Source organism: Bos grunniens, chromosome 25, assembly GCF_055505025.1.
Source record: "Bos grunniens cultivar Pamir isolate PY7600 chromosome 25, Bosgru_T2T1.0, whole genome shotgun sequence".
In the NCBI taxonomy this organism is placed as follows: domain Eukaryota; kingdom Metazoa; phylum Chordata; class Mammalia; order Artiodactyla; family Bovidae; genus Bos; species Bos grunniens.
The window spans coordinates 1,676,542-1,696,364 of NC_141189.1; the positions used below are offsets into that span (position 1 = coordinate 1,676,542).

The 19,823-nt window shown below is 63.5% G+C and overlaps 1 protein-coding gene across 6 annotated transcripts in view; it reads right to left on the reverse strand.

Annotated features, from left to right (window-relative positions):
* Positions 1-19,823, reverse strand: part of MAD1L1 (mitotic arrest deficient 1 like 1) — a 286,697-nt gene that overhangs the window by 167,019 nt on the left and 99,855 nt on the right. For all 6 annotated transcript variants that reach the window (XM_086376992.1, XM_086376989.1, XM_086376994.1 and 3 more), the window contains one exon: positions 12,999-13,143. In XM_086376992.1, coding sequence (XP_086233118.1) covers positions 12,999-13,143 — 145 coding nt within the window. The remainder of the gene's footprint in view (positions 1-12,998; positions 13,144-19,823) is intronic.

Sequence of the window (19,823 nt, forward strand, 5' to 3'; positions counted from 1 at the left end):
CGTAGAGTTTCCACGACTTTGAAAGATGATTCTTAGACGATAAAAGTTAATGAAAACTAGGTAACAAGATGATCTAGCAGGCACTAAACGCCTGCTCGCCCCAGGTCCTGCACCAGGCGAGGACAGACGTTCCCAGGAAGACAAACGCGACGCGGGGACAGACGCCCGCCTCCCAGCCCGGGGTGAGGCCCGAAGGTGCGGACGAGCCGGCACTGCGGACGAGCCGGCAGGGGCTGGCCTGCAGGGCGCAGACCCCGGGTAAGAAGCCGGCCGAGCGGTGTGGGAACCCCACCCACACGCACCCCCGCCCTCGCGGGTCGCGTCTAGGCCACGTGCTGCGTTCACTGTGGTCTTTGTCCGTTTCTCAATCACTGGTCACGTGTGGAACTGCGCTACCGTCATCCCCAGGTTCTTCCCGCCCTTGCACTGCGTCACCAGTGAGGTGCTGGAGTGGTGTGGGTAACTGGCAGCCGGGTAGTTCTCAGGAACCCAATGTCACGATAGCAGAACCCACTGTCAGCATCTGGTGAACTCACTGCCACGCTTTTGTGAATGTTGGTTTACAGGTAAAACATACTTTCAAAGCACTGGCTCCCATAATCAGTCTCTGGGGCAGGCCCCCCGCCTCGGCCTCCTGGAGAGGAAGAGAAGGTTAAAGGTAGGGGGTCCTGCTGTGAGAAGCAGAGGGTACCAGAAGGACAGAGCTCAGGTTCCAGCTGTCTTCTGAGCCGCAGTCCCAGGCTCCTCTTCCCCAGAACAGAGCGTGGAGCGAAGCCTCCCCGCCCAGGCGCATAGGGCAGTGCCCACTGCAGGCGCAGCTGCTGGGTCTCCAAGCCCCTCAAGAGTCTGGTGAGGAAAAGCAGGCTTCCACGGCAGCAGTCGGGGCCTGCTGCAGAAGGGCTGCCACAGAGCCCAGCACAGGCCGGACCGGGTGCAGCGGGGCCCCGTCAGGACCAGGCACACCCTCTCCCTGGACACCCTGCGGGACCGCCGCCTCCTGCCCTGCTATAGCTCTCGGTGAGCCGCGCGGCCAGGCCCACGCCGGGGTGAGCCCAGAGAGAGCCGGGACCGGCACCTTGCCTGACGGGGGCAGCCCAGAGGGGCGAGGAGCCGGGAGCCGATGACAGTGACGGGAGGGCCCAGGCCCAGACAGAGGACCCCGGGAGCCTCACGGGGGGAAGGCGGTATGTGGTCCCTCCGCATTCACAGCCTGGCAGCAGAACCCGGATGACCCAGAGCGGGCAGGGAAGGAGCCGTCAGGCCTCCGCAAGCCGAGGGCGAACATGCCCGGGCTGGAACGGCTGAGGGCGCTGCGGGCACCTGCAGCGCCTGCGATAATCACCCGGAGCGGCCTGGCGACAAGTCAAACGCCCCCGGCGAGGCACGTGGCTATTTTTAGCAGCAGCCTCGAGAGGCTGCCTGGCAGGGAACCATGTCTTTGAGCATGACCATCAATTTTCACCTGCAGCCAACTTCCTTTCCTTTCAGGATGAAGGTTATTCAAAGATTTGGATTTCTTCGAAATTGAATTAAAAGGAGAACAGGTCTCCACAACAAGGGAGATCTGAAGTATACACAGGACAGCCGTGTCCTCCCAGGCCTGCAGACCCTCCTGGCCGGGAGGGCACCCAGGCCGCGTGGCAGGCGGCCCCCCTCGCAGCCAGAGCCCTGCCCTGGAGACGCCCCCCGCCGAGGGCCTGAGCTGGGGGCGCCGGGGAGGCAGAGCGAAGAACACGGCCTTCTGGCCGGTGAGGAAATGGAGACAGAGGCGCCACGCTCGGGGTCACGTTTAAGAAAGAGCCAGAGGCTCAATAAACTGACAGCAGATTTTATCACAGTAGGTTAGAAACACAAGGTCCACACCAAGACCCAGGAACAAACAGCAAGACCGGAGTAACAGGGCCCGTCCAGCACTTGCAAGCTCACCTCTACAGGTCCCGCCCGTGGGGTACCCCCGTCCCGCGGGATCTCCCAGAGCCGTGAACAGGCAGACGGGCACAGGGACGCGGTGAGTGAGTGTGCGGGGCTCCGCAGAAAACTCAGTGCTGGAAACTGTCTTCAGGACCCTCAAAGGACGGGAGTCCTCGGGGAACCGGAGCCTCGCAGGCGGCACAGAGGCACCGAGGAGCGAGGCCGGGCTGCGGAGCACTCTGGTTCCTGCCTGACTGGCCCTGCACGCCGTGTGAGCGGAGCCACAGGCCAAGCCCCGTGCCCCACGGGCGCCGAGCTCAGCGAGGGCCTGGCCCAGGGGACAGGAGTGTGGACCGCCGACGCCTCTGGCTCCGCTGCGTGAGATGTCCAAGCAGAAGCGGAGACGCCCGCGACCAGGCACCTCCCCCAGCCGGAGCACCCTCCAGCGTGACCACAGGGGCCGGGACCCAGGGGCGCGCAGTGCAACTCAGGGAGGGGGAGACCGTGGGAATTCTACTCGTGCTAGTTTTCACGTCACTTTATTTTTAATTTAAAAATGAACGTACTCACACTTGATTATTGAACGCGGCATCGTTATGGGTCACACAGGTGTTTTTAACATGGGCTTGGTGCACAGACCGTGACGGCTGTAGCAAGGCTGTGAGCCAGCCAGGAGGGGCCGTGGGAGGAGCCCCGGGGAGGACGGGCGAGGGGCGCGGGGAGGGGCAGGGCTCACACAGTCAGAGGGACACCACCCATGCACTGACATTCTCGGGGCTCTGGCCTCCAGCCCCGGGACACCTGCCCGGCCACGCTCACCCTCCCCCGCCCCACCCTCCCCACCCCCCCCACCCCGTCTGCCGGGAGCTGCTCTGCTCACCTTCACTGTTGGGGGAGCAATTAGCACCGGGGCTTTTAAGTCACAGCAGATCTCACTGGACGCACTTAGGCGGTCCCACTCCCTGCACAATGGCAGCCCGGAGGGGTGTGGGGGCTGCCTGGGGGGTGTGGGAGGCGACAGAGAGCCCCCCTTGCACAGTGAGAAGTGGGAGGAGGCCACGGCCGGCCGCAACGCTGCCCCTCGTCCCCTGGGGCTCCGGTCGAGTGGCCTCCTCGTCTGTCACATGAGGGACTTAACGCTGAGCCGAGATTCTGGGCGCCAGCCAGGTCCCACGTGTGCGCTGTGTGCCCACTGCTGGGGCACCCGAGGGCAGAGGCCCTGCCCTCTCGGGAGGGACAGAGGTGGGCACGGGGGCGGCAGGAGGGCATCTTCCCAGCCCCTCGCCCGTGCGGCACTGCTGGCCAGACAGGAGCAGCGGCCAGGACTGCAAAGCCCTCCTAGTCCCACAAACAGATGGGGGCGGGGCCTGCGACCAAAGCCAAGTGTGACCGGAGTCCCACCTAAGGCCATCCTGGCTCAGCCGTGCATCCTCCTCACGGCACGGGGTCACAGGCCGGCACTCCTGCAAACCGAGCCGCTCGCCCTTCCCCAGGGAGCAGGCTGGGGGCAGGTGCTGCGCTGGGCTGGGAGTGTCCATGGAGCGTCCAGCAGGGCTCCGGGTCACACCCGCCAGGGCTGCCTCCGGAGGCCAGGCGAGCCCAGGGTGCGGTCCCCCGGGGACCATGCCTGCTGCAGAGCCTGCGGCTTGCGGAGCCCCGGGCACCTGGGTCGGCACGGTGGGGCGGGGAGCCGTGCTCCCTCAGCACAGGGACATGGAGCCGGATGGCCCGCGGCCTGCAGGACGGGGCTCTCAAAGGGAGGCCACAGAGGCCCCCCGCCCACCCAGAGCACCCCTCTCCCACGCGACCACAAATCTATCTTAATAAACATCTTCAAACTGGAGAGAGATGAAAGGCATTTTGTTTTGATTTCATTATATTTCCTAAAATTGCTTTTCTCTTTGGAGTTTTTTCCTGCCACGACCCAGTCCGGCTGCCCCCTCGGTGGGATAATGCAATAATACTGCCGACAAGATTGGCTTTCTAATAACTCTGCAAATGGCATTTTCCCATAACAAAAGAGGTGGACTTCTTACTTAAATGGATATACTAGAAACGTCAGCCTGGAAAGGTAGCCTGAAAGGACAATATCTTAACACGTGAAATTAAATTCTGGAGCCGAGAGGGTCCTGCTCAGCTGGGGCCGGCTGGCGCTCATGGCCCTCCGGGGGGCTCGTCTGGGGGCCGGGAAGAGCATTCAGGGGGCGGCACTCGGAAGAGAGCAGAGACTGAACCTGAGCCTGAACGTGAAGCAGGCGAGCTCCGCTGTACCGCGCCCTTCCTGGGCGGACAGCGTGACCCGGTCCTCGGGCAGCCAGGCCCAGGGGGCCTCAGGGGAAGGCCAGCCCCAGGTGCAGACTGTTGTCGGGGAGCAGAGCGGCATTCAGACGCCCAGGCAGGACAGCCATGCCCCAGTCCCGGGACCCCCCCCCTAACTGGGGACAGGGTCATGGGCAGAGGGCAGGGGACGGGGTCCAGAGGAGCCCTGCCCTGCCAGAGCCACCAACCCAAGCCACCACCTCCATCCCGCCAGCATCCCGGCCCCACTCAGACTGCAGTTTCCTGAGGTAGAAGCGGGGAAGGGGCATGGCACCCCTGATCCAAGCCTCGGTGGGCGGCAAAGAGCACGCCAGAGACACACAAAGAGGATTCTGCTTCTCAGAAGACGGAGCAGGTTCTGAGCTTCTTAAGTATTTCCTCCTGTGCTCCCCAAACCAAGAATTCCCAGCATTAGAAGAGGAGGCACAGGAGAGAAACCCTTCTAATAAGATTAGGAAGCTTGTCAAGGCCGAGGACGGGTGTGAGAGAAGCATGGAGACGGGTGATCAGAAGCGGCTGGTGGCCTTTCTGCTCTTTGGCACGAGAAACAGACGTGCTCAGCTCTTCTCCCAGGCGGGAGGCCTCGGCGTGAGCCAAGGGCGGTAGCCACAGGCAGTGCTCAGGCCCGGCCAGTTGGGGCAGCTGCAGGGCAGGTCCCCGCCTCGGGGGCGTGCAGGCAACAGGGCAGCTGCTGCTGAGGGCCCCGCAGATGCCGAGAGGGCCGGGCGGTGCTTATCAGGCCTGCTCACACCACACAGCCCCCGAGTCCTCGCTGGCCCCTTACCATTCACGGGAAAGTGGAAGGGGGCCCCTGAGCGCCGCAGCCCAGGCCCCGCTGGCTCCGCGCGCAGGCGTGATGGAAACAGAACCTGAGATGCTGAAGGTGCCAGCGGCCACTGCCAAGGGCCAGGCGGGGACCAGAGCAGAGCCCACTGCTCCCGGCCACAACGCCGCCTGCCTGCCCCGAGTCTCAGGGCCCTCAATAGCAACACGGAAACACCCCTGCCTCCAGGGCTCCCTCGAAAGGGGAGAAGACACGATGCATGAAAGCCACACGCGGCAGGGGCCCACCATGCCTGCAGGATGCGCTGGGACCAAACGCACTCACAGCTAAACACTCTCCACACGGCTCCGGTACTGACGGTGAAAACTCAGGCCCACACGAAAGCCTTCAGAAACGCAAGCGAGACGTCCAGTAAGTGAGGGGTAAACAAGCAGATCCATCCAGAGAATGGATTTTACTCAGTGATAAAAAGAAGGGAGCTATCAAGCCAAGAGAGGATACCGAGGCTCCTGAACGCTCACCACTGACTGAGGCCAGTCTGAGAGGTGACACTGTGAGACTCCAGCTGCACGGCCTCCAGGGAAACCGCAACGACGGAGACAGCGGGAGTGCTGGGGTCCAGGGACGAGGCAGCAGAGAGCGGCGCCCTGCGGTGGGCGCACCAGCAGCGAGCTCCGGCCAGAGCCACTGGGCCTGGCACAGGGCGACCCGGGCGTGGGCTGCGGGCCTCAGCTCACGGAGCGCAGAGCTTCCCAGCTGGACCGTGGGCCGCTCACAGCGCACGGAGCCATCAGGAGGGCTGCCTCGGGCGGCGGAAGACACGGGAACTCTCTTGCCTACCTCACTTTGAAAACCTAAGCCACTCTAAAAGATAAAGCTACGCCATGTCGATCATCCGCAGTTTACGGCACAGACTCGACGACTGCTGTTACACAGTGTCCTGGGAATGCCAAATTCCCAGAGGTGGAGCCTAGATTAGGGCTGGGGATGGAAGGCCGGGGGCTAAGCTGCAGCCTAAGGAGGCCTTCATGGTGGCGGCGAGTCCTGAGGAGGGCTTCTGTGAGGACAACAGCATCACACACACTCTCACCTACACGCACGTGCTCACTCGCACACACACATGCACACACTCACACAAGCACACACTGCGTGAACATCAGTCCTGGGCCTGCCGCTGCACTGGATCCATCTGTGATGTCACCGCCCCGCAGCCCCGGGAAGCTGGTGACGGCGCCTCTCCCCTGTTGTCACGACTTCCTGGGGGTCTACACTGTGTTCTCTCTAACGGTTGTGAAACGGACCCACCCGCAGGCTCCAGCACGTCTCCTCTCCTGGGCGCTGCGCCCTGGCTCCTTCGAGCTTTGCCTGCCTGCTCTACCCCAACCCGAGGGAGACCCCAGCGCTGAGCCTGCCCACCCAGCTCACGGCAGCCGCCCCCAAGAACCTGCGCTTCAGCAAAGGGCAGAGTGAGCGAGCCTGGGCCCTTTCAATCCCCTTCCAGCCTTCCCATCTGCTACGCTGTGAGCTTGGAATGTGCAAACCTCGCCTGAAGGTCGGCCTTTACAAATCGAGAGAGGATGTGAGAAAATATTTTGAATAGGAAAATAAAAATAACCCACATCAAAATTCACGGGGTAGGCACTGGTGATAAAAGCGCTTAGAAAATGACCGCTCGATGGGGACTTCCATAATCCAACAAAGACTGTCTACAAAGACAGACGGCGCACGGGCGGCCTGTGCCGGTGAGCTACCGGGGCTGCCTGAGACCCGACGGAGACCCGGGCGCCGGGAGCCCCGCGTCCCGCCCTGCTCCCGAGGCTGCAGCGCTGGGTCGGGCGCGAGGACGCGCAGGCGCGAGGACGGTGCAGAGGGGGCGGCTTCCTGGGGGGCTGCTCCCACCTGGGGGCCCGGGGGGCCGCACACGGCGGAGGACCACCCTGAGAGGCAGCATTGCCGTACAGGAAACCCGTGCCGGGGAGGGTACCTAACAGGGAACGAGACCGCCACCCTAGAAACTGGCAAACACCACCGAGAGCGTGAGGAAGACCCAAATAAGGGACGGACGGCCAACGCTCTGGTTGAGAAGATGAAATGATGCTAAGGGGCCGCCTATCCCCAAACTGATGTACAAACTCTTTGTAAATTTGCTGTAATCCCAACCATTCCCCAGCAGACTCTGTGTGTGTAAACTGACAAAGCGACTCCGAAACGTATAAGGACGAGCGAAGGACCAGGATGAGCCGGAGACAAGAGCGGTAATCCCTCTGGAGCTTACCGCCAGGTATCAGAGCCCCACCGAGTCGCCGCAGTGAAGACGGTGGCGCTGGCAGAGGACAGGTGGGACCAGCTGCAGAAGCTCAGCCGCCCGTCGGCCGCCACAGGCCGGCAACTCAGGCAACCAGACCGCACACGGGGGACGAAGGGTCGTTCCAGAAACGGTGCTGGAGTAACGACACTCGCAACGGGGAAAACCGTCTTGTTGCCTGCTTCGCCCAGTCCTCTTGCCTGGAAAATCCCACGGGCGGAGGAGCCTGGTGGGCTGTAGTCCACGGGGTCATGAAGAGTTGGACATGACTGAGCGACTTCCCTTTCAGTTTTCACTTTCATGCATTGGAGAAGGAAATGGCAACCCACTCCAGTGTTCTTGCCTGGAGAATCCCAGGGACGGGGGAGCCTGGTGGGCTGCAGTCCGTGGGGCTGCAAAGAGTCGGACATGACTAAAGTGACTTAGCAGCAGCAGCAGCAGCAGCCTGCTTCGCTCACACCCAAAATCAAGCCGTGTTGCACATCACATCCACGTGTAAGAGGTTAGAACACTGAAGCAGGGGCATGTCTCCATGGCTCTGATAGGCAAAGATCAGTCCATCACCCCCCACAAAGCACCAACGTCGAGGTGACGAGACGGAAGCAGGTGGCCCAGGAAGACGCCGCCGCCTGCTCATCACCAGATGGTCCTGCTCACTTGGGAGTCAGCAGGCCCAGGAGAGGGGCCTGCCACACGTCTCCCACCAAAGATCCCCCTCGACTCACCGCAGACACAACCGTCGAAAACCTCAGAACACGGCAGGCAAGACAGGAGCAGGCCCTTCACCGATGGGACACCGATGTGCCTACCTCCCTAGGCTGCAGGGTCTCACAAACAAGGTGGTGCCTCTGTACTCAGCGTGACTCAACCAGAGTGGCTGGGCCAGAGCTCTCCAGTCACTGGCAGGGCGTCCACAGAGAAGAGGCCAGCCCTCGGCCTGCCCCCGCCAGGGACACAGCTGTTAGGACCACCTGCCCGGATCACCTCCAGGAAACTCAGAAAAACCTGGAAATCCCCACGGTCTCCCTCCTTCTGATCTCACACACACACACACACACACACACACACACACACACACACGCGCCCAGACTGCGCAGTGCACGGAGCCTGGAACTGTGCGCTGGACTTGAGCACGGAGCCGGAGCTGTGCCCTCGCCCGCGGGGCTGGGCTGCCTGAAATCAGGATGGAGTGCAGACTCCTGCCAGCAGGCTACTCTCGCGTCGCGGGCGAGCACCAGCAGGCTCTGGGGACCGCGGGGTCGCGCCCGGCCCCTGCCCAAGCCTGAACCTCCCTCTGCAGAGCCGCTGACTGCTGACCCGCGGCAGCAGCTAGACAAGCCCCGCCTTACACGGTTCCTACGTAACGCCCGCTCTTCTCTAAGACACCAAGTGAATATGAGGAACAGAAAGAGCTGCATTTACACAAGATAAATAACCTTATACCAACGCCGATACCCAAGCCGAGCCCCTCGGTCGGAAAAGGACCAGGAGGCTGGACAGAGCCCCCTGGGCACAGCATGGACCCCTGGGCGAAGGGGGCGTCCCGTCCTCAGGGACCCCCTAGTGACACGGCTCCCCCAGCCCAGGAAGGGCGCCCACCTTGCTCCCGAGCCTCCTCCAGCACAACTTCATCTGCACACGAGGCGAGAGGAGCCCCGGCCTCTCCTGGGGGGCCCAGCACTTCCTGCCTCGCCTTCTGTCGTCTGTTTCTCAAGCAGCAAGGGTGAGGACCCACGAGGTGGACGTCATCACCCCAGACCACGCCGAGAGAGCCAGCCTGCAGTGACCGCTGTCCCCCTCCAAAGGCCGCGCCCCCAGGGAGCCGGGGGTGGGGAGAAGGGGGGAGTTTACTTTCATTTTTTAACATTTCATGAGAAAAGTTAGCTTTCACTGCTTAAAGTCTATAAATAGGGTTCTGTAGCCATATTGTGGAGTATTAGGGGCACGCTGGAAATAGCGCATTTCAAATAGGAAAATGGTTTGTGTTCACCCAGTTCTGGAAGCCAGTTTTCAATTGCTTAAAATAGTCACGGTATTTCACCAAGGTAATTACACTCTTAGCTATCAGTAACAATTAAACCCTTAGACTGGAGAAGCTTAATAAGGTCTCAAAATAAAATCGCACCCTCCAAGCACTGTACTCCGAAATGTCAAGCATAGAAGCAGCCCCCTCGACGGCTCGCGGGAGCGGGCGCCCCTTGGAGGGCTTGGCCCAGTGCCCAGCGGAGGGCGGGACAGTGCACTCCCACACCCGCCCAGGGCCGGGCTGGGAGCCCCCAGAGGGTGGGGGCGCCTCCCCAAGAATGACAGAGAAACATAAGCAACCCACACCTCAAGGCCAGACAGCTGCCACGCTGGAGGTGCCCCGAGGAGGAAGCTCGCAGACCACGAGGGAGCCGTGTGTGAACCCACGGGGCCACGCGGGCGGGGGCGACGCACCCGGCACTGAGCCGGAGGTGGCAGGCTGGCCGCCCTCCGCAGACTGGCCTGACGAACGGCTTAATCACGCGGCTGGCAGAATGGATCCTGTGTGCTGGACCTGGGCCGCGCGGGCGACCGTATCGACCCCTCACAAACACGCCTCCGAGTGACTGGCGGTGTAAGCCATCCGTCAGTGCCAGGCAATCAATACGCCTCTCAGAGCTACGCCCGTGAGCGCAGCGGGCCAGGCCGGGCTGAATTAGGCCAGAACGCACTGCTGCCTTCCAACCTGCTGAGCCGGGGAGAGAAGAGTGGAAATTTCCTGCCCTGGGAGCCAGGAGCAGTGACTCTCAAGGGCAGAAATGCCCGAGATGGAAGCCAAGCAGGAGCACACGAGTGTAGAGGCACCAGTGGACATGCAGCCCTGCCAAGCAGGTGCCCCCTGGCCCCGTGCCCCGAGTGGGGGTCCACGCCCGCAGCCGAGGCAGCCCTGATGGAAGGCCTCCAGGCCGCCGATCCAGTCCCGGGACGCTCACTCATGGGGCATCGTGGGCACCAGGGGTGGACGACACGGGCGGGGCTGATGGGCCCTGTGCGGGGACAGCTGTGGGCTCTCCAAGCAGCCAGGCTGTGTCCCCTGCGGACGGTCAGGGGCTGCACCCTCCCAGACAGCCTCACAGGCTGTGACTCCGAGGATGAGCTGGAACCTCCGAGCACCTCGAGGAAGTGGACCGGCCCTTAACACCCTAGGAGGGCCCGCGCAGGCCCACAGGGGGACTCCTCCCAAAGCCTGAAGGGGCTCCTCCGGGGCCACAGGCAGCTGAGGCCGGAGGGCCGCCCACCCGGGAGGCACACGCCTTCTGCCCTGCGGCACGGGCAGCCCAGAGCCCCGGGGGGCGGACAGGCAGGGGGCGGGCCTCGCCCTGTGTCCACCCCCCACCACCATTTATCTGTCCTCCTGACCACTTTCCCCCATCCCTCCCACCCGACCCCTGCCTCGGCAGCCTCCAACCCGGCTTCTTTTATAAGCTCAGCTTTCTTAGACCCCACCCCCAGGAAGACCGTCTCTCCCCCATCCCTCCCACCCGACCCCTGTCTCGGCAGCCTCCAACCCGGCTTCTTTTATAAGCTCAGCTTCCTTAGACCCCACCCCCAGGAAGACCATCTCTGTCTGAGTCTTCTCGTCAGCGTAACGACTGCAGGTGCAGCCACACTGTGGCAGACGGCAGGATCTCCTTTCTGACGGCTGAGGAGTGTCCGTCCCTTGAGGGGTCCTCCGGGCATCAGGAACAGCGCTGCGACATACGAGGGGTGCGGAGGTCTCTGTGAGACGCTGCTTCTGTCTCCTGTGGACAAACGCCCAGAGCTGGGACCGCTGAGTCGCACGGTGGTTCCATTTCTGAACCTTCAGGAACCTCCATCCTGTCTTTCTGGAGTCTTCCCAGCGCCCCCGCGCGCACCATCCCGGTGACAACCACCAGGCCGGCTGAGTGACTTCCGTGTGGAGCACCGCGGAGCACTCGGAGCGGGCCAGGGTCATCCGGCCTAGACCTCTGGCTGAGGACAGAGATCCAGTGAGAGAGCAGTGCTCCTTCAGTCACAGGACGGTCTCCCACTCGTCACCAGGGGGGAGCTCCGCATTTCGCGCATCAGGGACCACACACAGCCTCCGGCCCAGATTTCGGGTCCTGGCATCGGTGGCCCCGGCGGAGCCCTGGCCCTGAGCTCCGCCTGCCTCCCCTCCAGGCCCTCGCACGGCCTGCACCCTCGGGCTGGGTGTGGGTCAGCGATGTCTGGTGGGCCTCAGTTGCCCTGTTCTTTCCATTGTCTTGTCTGGAACCGTGGCGGCTTCCTGCTGTCCAAGCTTGGGCTCCCCGCCCAGGAGGCCCGGTTCTCCACACTCCTTCCACCAACGTCAAAGTCCTGGGGCTTAGCTCCACCCTCAGCACCTTCAAAACTCCTCTGGAGCCAAGACAAGCTCTGCATCTGTCACGTTTGCGGGCACAAGGGGGTGTCAGCCCTGCCCGTCTGTCCCCGGGACCGTAGCCTCCGTAGGGCCAACCACATGCCTGTATCATGGGCATGTCCCACAGCGCTGACACCAGGACACAGAAGAGACACAGGAGACGGAGGGGAGGGGCCTAGGGAGCCAGCCGTGTGACTGAGTGTGGCCGCCCTGGCCGGGGGGCTGGCCCGCTTCGCTCCGGAGGCAGCGGCTGAGGGTCTCCCCTGAGGGGCACCTGCTAGGTCGCTGGTGGGACAGGCTGCGCCCGACACTCACAGCAGGGCACACCCACAGGGCACAGGCTGTGAGACAGCAGGCTTCCTCCAGCTGACTCGACCAGGAGGTCCCGGGTGTTTATCAAACCGTCAAGAACACACGGTTGTCACACGTAGTACCAGCTCCTGGTGCGTCCCAGGAGAACTGCCACCTTCCGGGGGGGGCCCGCCCAGCCCCTCAGCATCAGCCTGCCAGCAGCTGGACGCTCCTACCCACCCCCAACGAGAGCATCTCAGGACAGATTCTGGCTTTTTCCTGCCTCGTCTTCTGAAATTTCAGCATCCACGGCAATGTCTTAAATTACGCTCTCTCACACAAAAACCTTAATTCACGCTCTAGCAAGCTCTGCTTATCGAGGCAGACTTCAGAAGCCCCGGGCTCAGCACAGTTGGAGACCCCGGCCCACAGTGCATGCCAGCCTCTGCTCACTGGACTCTGAAGGAAGGAGAGGCTGGGCCTGCCCGGGGACGGAGGGAGGCTGACCCGCGTGAGGAGCCAGCGGCTCGTGGCCGATGGCCAGCCCCCGGTCAGCAGGCGAGGCCCTCAGGAGGAGGAGAGGAGCAGCGGGGCTTCCGGGTCAGCGTCTCACAGCCTCCTGGAGAGGCAGGGCCAAGACAGGGCGGCCGCACGCAAGGCGCCTCCTAGGGGCCGGGAGCTGGCCCGCCTGAGCCGCGGCGCCCAGGCGGCTCCGTGGGCGGCTACCCACTCCAGCAGCAAGACACACTGCTGGGGGCTGAGAATGCACCGCGTGGCCGAGACCAGGCCAGAGGAGGCCTGGAGAGACGACTGAGTGTGGACGCAGGGGCCGGCCGGGGGCCGCTGGCCTGGAAGGGTGGATGCGGGGGCCGGCCGGGGGCCGTTGGCCTGGGGCTGAGGACGCGGGGGGCCCCGAGCCGCTGGCCTGGGCGGGTAGACGCGGGGCCTCGGGAGCCGCTGGCCTGGGGCTGTGGACGCGGGGCCTTGGGGGCCGCTCGTACCTTCGTCAGCAGCAGGACTCTCTTCTGCAGCCGCCGCGCCAGGGCCTCGTGCGTCTCGCGCCGCTTCCTCTCCTCCAGCAGCTGGCCACCGAGCTGGCGGACCTCGTCCTGGAGCTGCAGTCGGGCCTTCTCCAGCTCCCGGGCACTGCAGGGGCAGAAGGGCAGAGGGGTCAGGCCCAGCGCCCACGCATCACTCAGCCCCGAGACAGAGCTGCACACACGCCCAGCCCGCCCCCCACTTCTGAACAGCTACTTGGAGCCTTTCAGGAGACTCAGGATTCAAACGGGGCCCAGAGTGACCCCAGAACACGTCACGCGCAGCGGGGAAGATCGCCGGCTGCGGGCTGAGGCACCTCTGAAAGAGCCAGGCCAGCCTGGAGCACTTCCCACAGGCCCGCAGGATCCCCTTCCACCCCCGGATAATGCAGAGCTCCAGCGCGGCGGACCTGGGGGCCTTGAGCTGCCCCCAACCACAGATCAGGGTGGGCGGCCGCAGGCCCGAAGCCCAGCACGCCCCTCAAAATGCCCCCGTCCTTCACAGCCTGCGGGACCGTCCTCCACCCTGGCCTGTTCCCACTCGGACTTTCAGAGCCCTGTCCCGTCCCACCTACATCAGAGGTGCCCACACACAGACACCCCCGTGCTCTGTGAGGGGACAGCTACCAGGGGAGCTCCCGGGAGGCACGCCACCACGGGGCAGGGAGGCACCAGCCCCAGGGGCATAGGGCGGGGCAGGAGCACCGGGCGGACACAAAGCTCACGCCACTCCAAGTAGAGAAAACCGCTTTCCAAAACTGGTTTTTTTTTTAGCCATGCTATGCGGCATGGTGGGGGCGGGGTGGGGGGGCGCGGGCGTGGGGGGCAACTTCCCCGACCAGGGATCAAACCCACAGCCTTCGCACCACAGGCATGGAGTCACCACTGAACCACCAGAGAAGCCCCTGTTGTTTCCTTTCGAGGTTTTATCAGGATTACGTCATAAGCTGCGACTTAAAACGTTTACCTGGGCTGATGCCCAGTGACTACACCTACATGACTCTGAAAGCATTAACAGCTGGAGCCCAGGCCTACAGAGGACACCTGTGTCTTGCATCGTTCTCGGCTGTCCAATTGCTTTTTTGCCTCGACTATACGATTTTCAAGAACACCTTAATCCACAGGGGTGGCAGGCGGCTTTCTTTGGGGGTGGTCTCCACCATGCCAACTTTTCCTATTTCACACCTGAGTCAGTATATGGGTTTTATTAGAATTCACTGCAATCCTTTAAACAGCCAATCGGTGAGTAAACGTAAAACGCGCATCTAGAGGCGCTGTACGAGAGCTCCTGGTCTGGGCTACCTGAACGGGGCTCAGCGCCCGCCGGAGCCGGGACGCTGTCCCCCGAGGGTCCCACCCTGCCCCGGCTGACCCCGGACAGCCCCCTCAGAAAGCCTCACCCCGAGACTGAGGCCCCCACCCCGCTGCACACCTGGCCGACGGCACCAGCCACCTCAAGATGAAGAGTAACCAAAAGCATAAAATGATATTAAAAAACAAGTGTACAAATATTTGGAACAGCCTTGTTAACAGGCTATTTTGAGTTCCAGTTCAATTTGGAACTATTCAAAGGCCGACTGAATGATCAAGGACTGTGAAATCGACTCTGGAATCACCGACTTCAGGTGGGGATGTTCAGAGCGCTTGGATCATGGCTCTGCCTCGAGATTTAAACAGAGGAGCTCAAGTTCCCTTGTCCGAGCAGGCCGAGGGCAGTGGGGGTGGGGTGGGAGGCAGAGTTGTGCTGCCCTGCACCCCAAGCACGAGGGGGAGCAGGGGGCCCCTCTTCAGAGGGCAGGAGGCCCGCCCAAGGCATGTGGCTCCCTCCCCCCAGCGCCTCCTGCACCGCCTGGCAGAGCAGAGCTGGAGAGGAGGCTGGAGAGGAGGGCGGTGGTGCAGGAGCCACGGGGCAGAGGCAGACAGGAAGCGAGCACGCAGCCACCCCAGGAGCGAGAGCAGAAGCGAGGGCAGCTTCAGGCTACACGACAGCACACCCGCTGATGGAGGGCAGCACCAGGGGGTCCGAAGCCACCGGGTGTGCGCGAGGGCCTGCAGGGGTCAGAGGGCAGAGACAAAGAGGATGAAGAGCAGCCGAGTAGGGCTGCAGGGAGGCGGCAGCAGAGAGCGAACGGGGCCAAGACCACCTCCCAGAGCAAGGCAGCAGAGACGCTGGGCAGGGGACGGAGGAGGAGCGGCCCTGGCTTCTGCAACTCCTGGGGGAAGCAGCTGCTCCGGGAAGAGGTGTGCCCACAGGACTGACCTCACAGGGTGGGGACGCCCCCACGGGCAGGAGAGGAGGGACTGTGAACAGCTGGGCCTCGGGGGACAAGGGCTGAACGAACGGGCACCCCGTTCGCCCCACCCCCAGGAGCGTGCTTTCCTGATGTTTCCAAGATCTCACCCCGTAATGCCCCAGATCAGCCTGGCCTGCCTGCCCACAGGCTGCACCCCGCTCCCAGAGCACCTGGGGGGGTGCAGAGAGCGGCCTTGGCAGAGCGGGCCTCCTGCAGCCCGACGCACGGCCCGCCAGCGCCTCTGGGCGGGACACAGGAGTCCGATCACACAGCCCCTCCTCTCCACGGGAACCTTCTCTCGTTCCATCATGGCCTTTCTGCTAAAGCAGAGGAGAAAACTCATAAAAAATTAAACTTCTGGCTCTGTGCTCACGCTGAACCCTGAGGTCAGTGGCATTTTCGTGCACCCCTGGGAGCTCAAAGCGAGGCCCTCAGTTCTCAGAGGAGTGGCCAGCCGGCAAGTCCATCCATTAATGCCTTTCCGAGCCGGTGTCTGCAGGAGAAGGTAAGGCCTGAGCACGAGAGCCCGCTCTGCAGGCGGGGCTGCGCGGGCCTCTGTGACGCCTTCGTCATCAAAGCACCCCGCGCAGGGAGGCCTGTCTTCAAGGAGCGGTGAAGGGCGCCACGGTGCTGTGAGGCTGCAGGAGCCGCTGTGCCCTTCTCCTGGCGGTGGGGGGCCAGCCCTTCGTCTGCACCCTGCCCTCCACGTCCTCCCCCTGCAGCTCCAGCCGCCGCGCGACACCGCTGGGAGGCAGGAGGGCAGGGCGGGGCAGCCCACCTGGGAAGGACGCTGGCCCTGTCGGAGCCCTGCTCTGAGATGCATCTGGAGCGGTGGCTTTGCACCCAGGCCTGCCTGGCAGGTCAGCTCAGAGGGCGGAAACGGTGCTCCTGTGGCTGGACCCGAGTTCCCACCAAGAACAGCCCTGAAATGCGTGATCCCTCTGGGCAGTAACATGGTCCAGACGCTCGCTGGGATGGTGGGACAAGGCAGAGCTTGATTTGTGACGACTGCCCAGGAGCGTTCCCCAGGCAGCACCAGGCGCCCGCCGAGGCCTGCAGGTGGACACAGCTCAGATGCCTGGTGGTCACGCGGCAGCAAACAGGTCACTGTCAGTGACCGTCCCCAGCTGCTCAGAATCCTCAGCGCATCCCTGCCCCGGGCTCCAAGGAGCACAGAGCAGATCCGGCCGACACACGCTCCCCAGAGCCTCCGTCCCACCGTGGGGACCCAGCAGGGTGCTATGCTCCTCCGCCAACCAGGGCATGGGCCCACCACCAGCCACTCCAGGGCAGTGGCCGCGCGCCCTGGGCCACCGGGTAACAGGCAGGCGGCCGTGTGTCCATCGGGAAGGATGGGGCTGCAGGCCAGCTGCAGAGCTCAGAGGCCCTCTCCACACCCCTGGGGCAGCCGCAGAGCCACCCGAGGACGACCACGTGGCTCGGGGCCACCACAGCTCCTCAGGGAATCCTCAAAAGCTGAAAACTCTCCAGGGCTGCCTGTGCACAGCAAGAGGAAGGCCATGGAGAGGGCAGGGCGGAGCCGAGGCCCCAGAGGCAGACAAAGTGGGGAGAGAGGGGGCTGACTCCACATGCGGCGCGGCCGGCAGGCAGGACCCAGCAGGATGTGGGCAACTAGCGAGCCACGCACACACACCCAAAGAAGGTCAGGGTTCGGCTGGGAGCAAGGCCACCAGCAGCTCCAACGGCAGAGCCACCAAAGGAGCCAGCAGGCATGAGGCCCACAGAGGCAGCCCCAGGTGCAGGGTGTGTGTGTGTATGTGTGGGTGTGGGTGGGTGGGTGTGGGGGGGTGTGGGTGTGTGTGTGTGTGTGTTGATAGGTGTGGGTGGGTGTGTGTGGGGGGTGTGTGTGTGTGTTGGTAGGTGTGTGGGTGTGGGTGTGGGTGGGTGTGTGGGGGTGGGTGTGTGTGGGTCGGTGTGTGTGTGTGTGGGGGTGTGTGGGTGTGTGTGGGTAGGTGTGGGTGTGTGGGTGTGGGTGTGTGCATGTGTGGGTGTGTGTGTGTGGGTGGATGGGTGTGGGTGGGTGGGTGTGTGTGGGGGGGGTGTGTGTGTGTGTGTGTTGGTAGATGTGTGGGTGTGGGTGTGTGTGTGTGTGTGTGGGTGTGTGGGTGTGGGTGGGTGTGGGTTTGTGTGGGTGGGTGTGTGTGTGCGTGTGGGTGTGTGCGTGGGTGTGTGCGTGTGTGTGTGTGTGTGTGTGTGTGGGTGGATGGGTGTGGGTGTGTGTGTGGGGGTGTGGGTGGGTGTGTGTGTGGGGGGGGGTGGATGGGTGTGTGTGGGTGTGTGTGGGTGGGTGGATGGGTGTGGGTGTGTGTGTGGGTGTGTGTGTGTGGGTGGATGGGTGTGGGTGTGTCACAGCAAGGGCCCTCGGCGTGCAGCGCCCCACGTGTGTGTGTGCATGTATGTGTGTACGTGCGGTGAGTGGTCCAGGGCACAGGAGGCCCTCGGGACCCCCAGCTGGGCGGTGTGCGCACAGGTGTCCAGAGCACTCAGCACATGCACCAGCATCCAGGCGGTCAGATCCGGGGAGAAGCTCTCAGAGTTGCGAGGACAGCAGGGCAGCTTAGGAGCGGCCGGCCTCCAGCCAGAAGGGCTTCAGCTTCCGCTGCCTCCCCCTGGGGAGGGAACCAGGGGGCACTGCACCGCCGGGGGCCCCCACACAACAGGAATTTCCTCACTGCTAAGACGCAGGATTTACTGCTGGAAGCCGCGACCCAGAGGATAAACAGTGGACGGAGGGACCAGGAGGGAGCCTGGTGCCGGGGCTAGGGGGTACTCACAGGAGGAAGGGCAGAGCCAACCCCGAGGCCATGTGCTTCCAGAGGGGCATCGCGGACAGCCTGCAGGCCCCGCCCCCGATGCCCGTCCCCACCACAGGCCGGATGGCAGGCTGGGCCCGGCGCCCCGCCCACACCCACAGCCCTGGGCCAGGCCGCCCCTCCCCACTGCTGCCTGCTCAGTGTCCCCCTTCCCGACCAAACACACGAACCCACCTGGAGGCAAACCCCATCGCCACAGGGACATGACACCCGCCATATGGCGAGGCCCATGGCCGCCCCATGGCCTGCATTTGCAGGATGGCCCGGTCCAAGACCAGGCCCAGCCTGGTCCAGCCTCAGGGAGGTGCGCCCGTGTCCACAGGCCTGGCCGGGAGCCGCGTGGCAGCCCGACAGGGCAGGGGCGGCTGCTGAGACAGAGCCAGGCACTGCTCTCAGGAACACTGTCCCAGAGGACGGGGTGCCCCCCACACAGGGGCTCGTGCCCCCGCGGCGCCTGGCTGTGCCCCGGGGGCAGCACGCACACAGGAGGGGAAACCAGCGCGGCTACTGGGGGCCCAGTGGGGGCCCCCAACTCCCCGGACAGAGGGGCCTCCAGAGCCGGCTCGGCCGGCAGACGCCAGCCAGAGCCCACCCAGATAGAGCCCACCTGGCCCGCCGGGCTCACGGGGCTGAGCTCAAGGTGCCCCAAGTCTCGCCCAGGGGCAGCGCTGGCGTGTGTGGGGAGTCATGGGCAGACGCAGGTGCCCCTCCGGCCCGGGTCCTGCTCAGACTCGAGAAGGGCCGCCTGGGAGGGGAGCCCGGCATGTCCAGGCCAGTGACACACAGCCGTCTTCACGTACAGCATCTAATTCCAATCCTTAAATGCCTCTGAAGGTCAGCACACATTTCTCAGAAAAAAATTTTAAAGATCCAAACAGCGGAAACAGAACCAGAGAAGGAGGCGAGCAGAGGCTGAAGTAACTGCCTTCAAAGGGCTGGCGAGGAGCAGGCTGAGGGGCCCGCCGCCCGGCCGCCGCTCCCAACACCCCATCCACCCGAACCACCAAATGCAATAAACAGAGGCCACACAGTAAAGACTCTCGTCTGACCTCGAAACGTGAGAAGGAGAGTTACCCTCTGCAATTTCAATTCAAGCCCAACCATAATGAATAAAACTCAATTTAGCCGATCCATTACCAGCCTGTAACCGCAGGGGTGGGACAGCTCCAAATTCTGGGGAGGGGGCCCGAGGCTGGTTTGGTGCAGCCCCCGGGGCGACGGGGGCGCAGGGCCAGACGCGGCGGGGGCCCTCAGACCCTCTAGAGCAGCTGCCTGGACCCTCGTGCTCGGCTCTCAGGAGCAGCCCCGGGAGAAGACGGCGGCCGGGTAATGAGGTGACCCTGCCTCGGGCCCGCAGAGGTGACCTGACCTCTCGTGCGCACCCGTCTAAGCCCCACAGCGTCCCGGGGGTGCCAGTCAGCGCAGGCTCAGGGCTTCACTCACCGAGCACCCTGAGCCCCCAGCCTCGAGATGAGCGCTAAAAAAGTTAAAAAATGATAAAGAGGAAAAGGCTTTTACAAGGTCACACCTCCTGTCCTCAGGGAGCTCCAGCCCAGCACAGGAGATGGGATAAAAACCAGGACCAGCACAAGCAGAACCAAGAGGGAGGGATGGAGCACAGATGCCCAAAGACGACAGCCAGGCCAGGGGGCACAGGGCTG